This window comes from Anoplophora glabripennis, unplaced genomic scaffold (genome assembly GCF_000390285.2).
Source record: "Anoplophora glabripennis isolate ALB-LARVAE unplaced genomic scaffold, Agla_2.0 scaffold1454, whole genome shotgun sequence".
Classification (NCBI taxonomy): domain Eukaryota; kingdom Metazoa; phylum Arthropoda; class Insecta; order Coleoptera; family Cerambycidae; genus Anoplophora; species Anoplophora glabripennis.
In genome coordinates, this window is record NW_019417527.1 from 21,721 (window position 1) to 24,085 (window position 2,365).

General features: G+C 34.6%; 1 protein-coding gene across 1 annotated transcript; it reads left to right on the forward strand.

Annotated features, from left to right (window-relative positions):
* The first annotated feature begins 610 nt into the window (after positions 1-610).
* LOC111692393 (WD repeat-containing protein 13-like) lies at positions 611-2,034 on the forward strand. The gene is made up of 5 exons (XM_023456385.1): positions 611-773; positions 1,076-1,212; positions 1,368-1,543; positions 1,606-1,724; positions 1,776-2,034. Exons 1-5 carry the CDS (start codon positions 611-613, stop codon positions 1,967-1,969), a joined length of 789 nt encoding a protein of 262 aa, XP_023312153.1. The 3' UTR covers positions 1,970-2,034.
* The last annotated feature ends 331 nt before the right edge of the window (positions 2,035-2,365 follow it).

A 2,365-nucleotide genomic window follows, 5' to 3' on the forward strand; every position in this document is an offset into this window, starting at 1 on the left:
ACTGACCTTCGCATAATATCGTTGAATTTACCGTTAATATTACTGTTTATTTTATTTTATTCATCAATTGATAATGCCATTTTATATTATAATTCCCTGTAATATCTAGTCAGCAATAAATACTATAATTGTTCTCACTTCAAAAATTTTTTTTTACAAAATTTATACTATTGTAGACGCTCACTGCAGGGTTGGCACACAACGAAATGTAATTATTCACTTTGATCTCCTCTCGTATATAGAGAATACACTGCAATTCATATGCACCATGTCATTTCAAGGTTAAATGCAATGTTTAAACGTAAATCAAGCGAATGACGTCACATAATGTAATATTTTTTCGTCTTTTGAACTAGCTCAAGGTCACCACACCCTCATAAAATATTTATCCACACCGATAGACATATTTCAAATTTAATTTGAAGGTTAACTGCAATGTTTAAAACCTAAGACAAATGAAGATCATAAACAATCTTCCTTATTTACACCACACTACACAAATTTAATTTCAAGGTTAGCGGCAATGCCAAAGTCAAATGAAGGTCATCTTCTCATGTAAAATTCCTTCTCTCTCATATACCATACAAATCTAATTTCAAGGTTAACTGCAATGCAAAGGTCAAATGAAAGTCACCAACCTACGTCATCTCCTTCGGCTTTCAGCCTCAAGGTCATCCATACACCATCGTCATTGGCCTTCGGCCTCAAGGTCATCCCAAGCCAGAAAGTGGAGGGGGGAGACTCAGAGACCGCTAAAACACCCTACTCATACTGTCATTAATTTTAAGAGCAGATAGAGAAAAATGAGTATAATACGATGGCGTGATTAAAAAAATAATAAATGCATATTTAAGCAGAAAAAAATATTTTCAAATGCATCTCTCGACGGCAGCATAAGAGTATGGAAAGTGGCAGATTTTAAGTGTCTAAGTATTATTAAGGAAAACAACGATGTTCAGATCCTTTGTTGCGTATTTCAACCAATTAATAACAACTTGATATTAGTATCATTCCTAGTAATTATTTGATTGCAATTTTTTTTATAACAGACATATTGTCCTTATCTGACGTTCAGGCAACAACAAAGGTGAATTGAGGATTGCAAACATCTCGACCGGAAGATATTTAAAATATGTTTGTAGAATCGGGGGAAATATTTTAAGTATTGCGTTCGATACAAACGGCAAATTTTTATGGGCAGGGAACGATAGGGTAAGTACGTCATACTTGCAGTATTACTTGTTTTGATGCACCGTTAACCAACAGCTAAAAAATTGACTAAAAAGTACTTATTGGCGAACATATAAAAATTTGTTAGTTAATTTTTTATCAAATTCGTTTCCATCTCTACATCATTTTCTTTGTAGGGCGAGATCGTTTCGGTGTTTTGCGAACTTAACGAGGCGCTCTGTAAAATGAAGAAGTTCTCGCTTGCCTCTCATTGTTCTATAACGAGTTTAAGCTATCGTGCTTGGATAAGCAGAGAGGCAAGGGACCCTTTACTTCTGGTCAATGCCACCGATAATTCTATGTATTTGTTAAGGTAGACAGATTTAAATACGTTTCCAACTTACGATAAAATAATGTAACTTGATTTGTTCGCAGCATTACAGATTGCGAAGGCGGCCTGCAGTTAAAGAGAAAATTCCAAAACCGGCATCAGAAGCACATAGTGAGATCGACGTTTTGCCCCATCATGTCCTTCAGGCAAGGGGCGTGTGTTGGTAATTTTTGTTTCAATTTCACTACGTGCACGTGATAAACTATGTTTTTAGTTACAGGAAGTGAAGACGGAAGTATTTATTTTGTCGATATCGAAAAAATGGGGAACAGATCCGTGGTGAATACCCTGCAAGGGCATTCGAGTTCTGTGTTAAGTATCAGCTTCAATTACGACGAATCGTTCCTCGCCACGAGCGACTTGCAGGGTCTCGTTATTATTTGGAAGAAGGGGAATATGTCTCAATAATTTTGCTAAAAATTACTTTAAGCCGATGCTTTCTAATGTTACGTATACATACATTTTTATTCTTTTTCTATATTTTTCTACAGCAAATCGAAGCGTGAAGAAGGGAAAACTTTAGTGGCAACCCTGCCACTAAAGTTTTTATTTGAAATTCCCTGACTTTTCCAGGTTTTCCATGATAAAGCACATTATTTTCCAGGATTGCTATTAGTAGTTATAGGAAAATATTAAAATAATGTAATTAACAATTTGTAAAATAAAAAATAAACTTTATTAAAAAAAATTACACATAAAATAACAAAAATACATATTAAACAATGTGCTTGAAATGGATTGCCTTTTACCGATCTAATAAACTGCGCAATTTCGGGATTTATATTGGAATCTCCCCAATCTGCA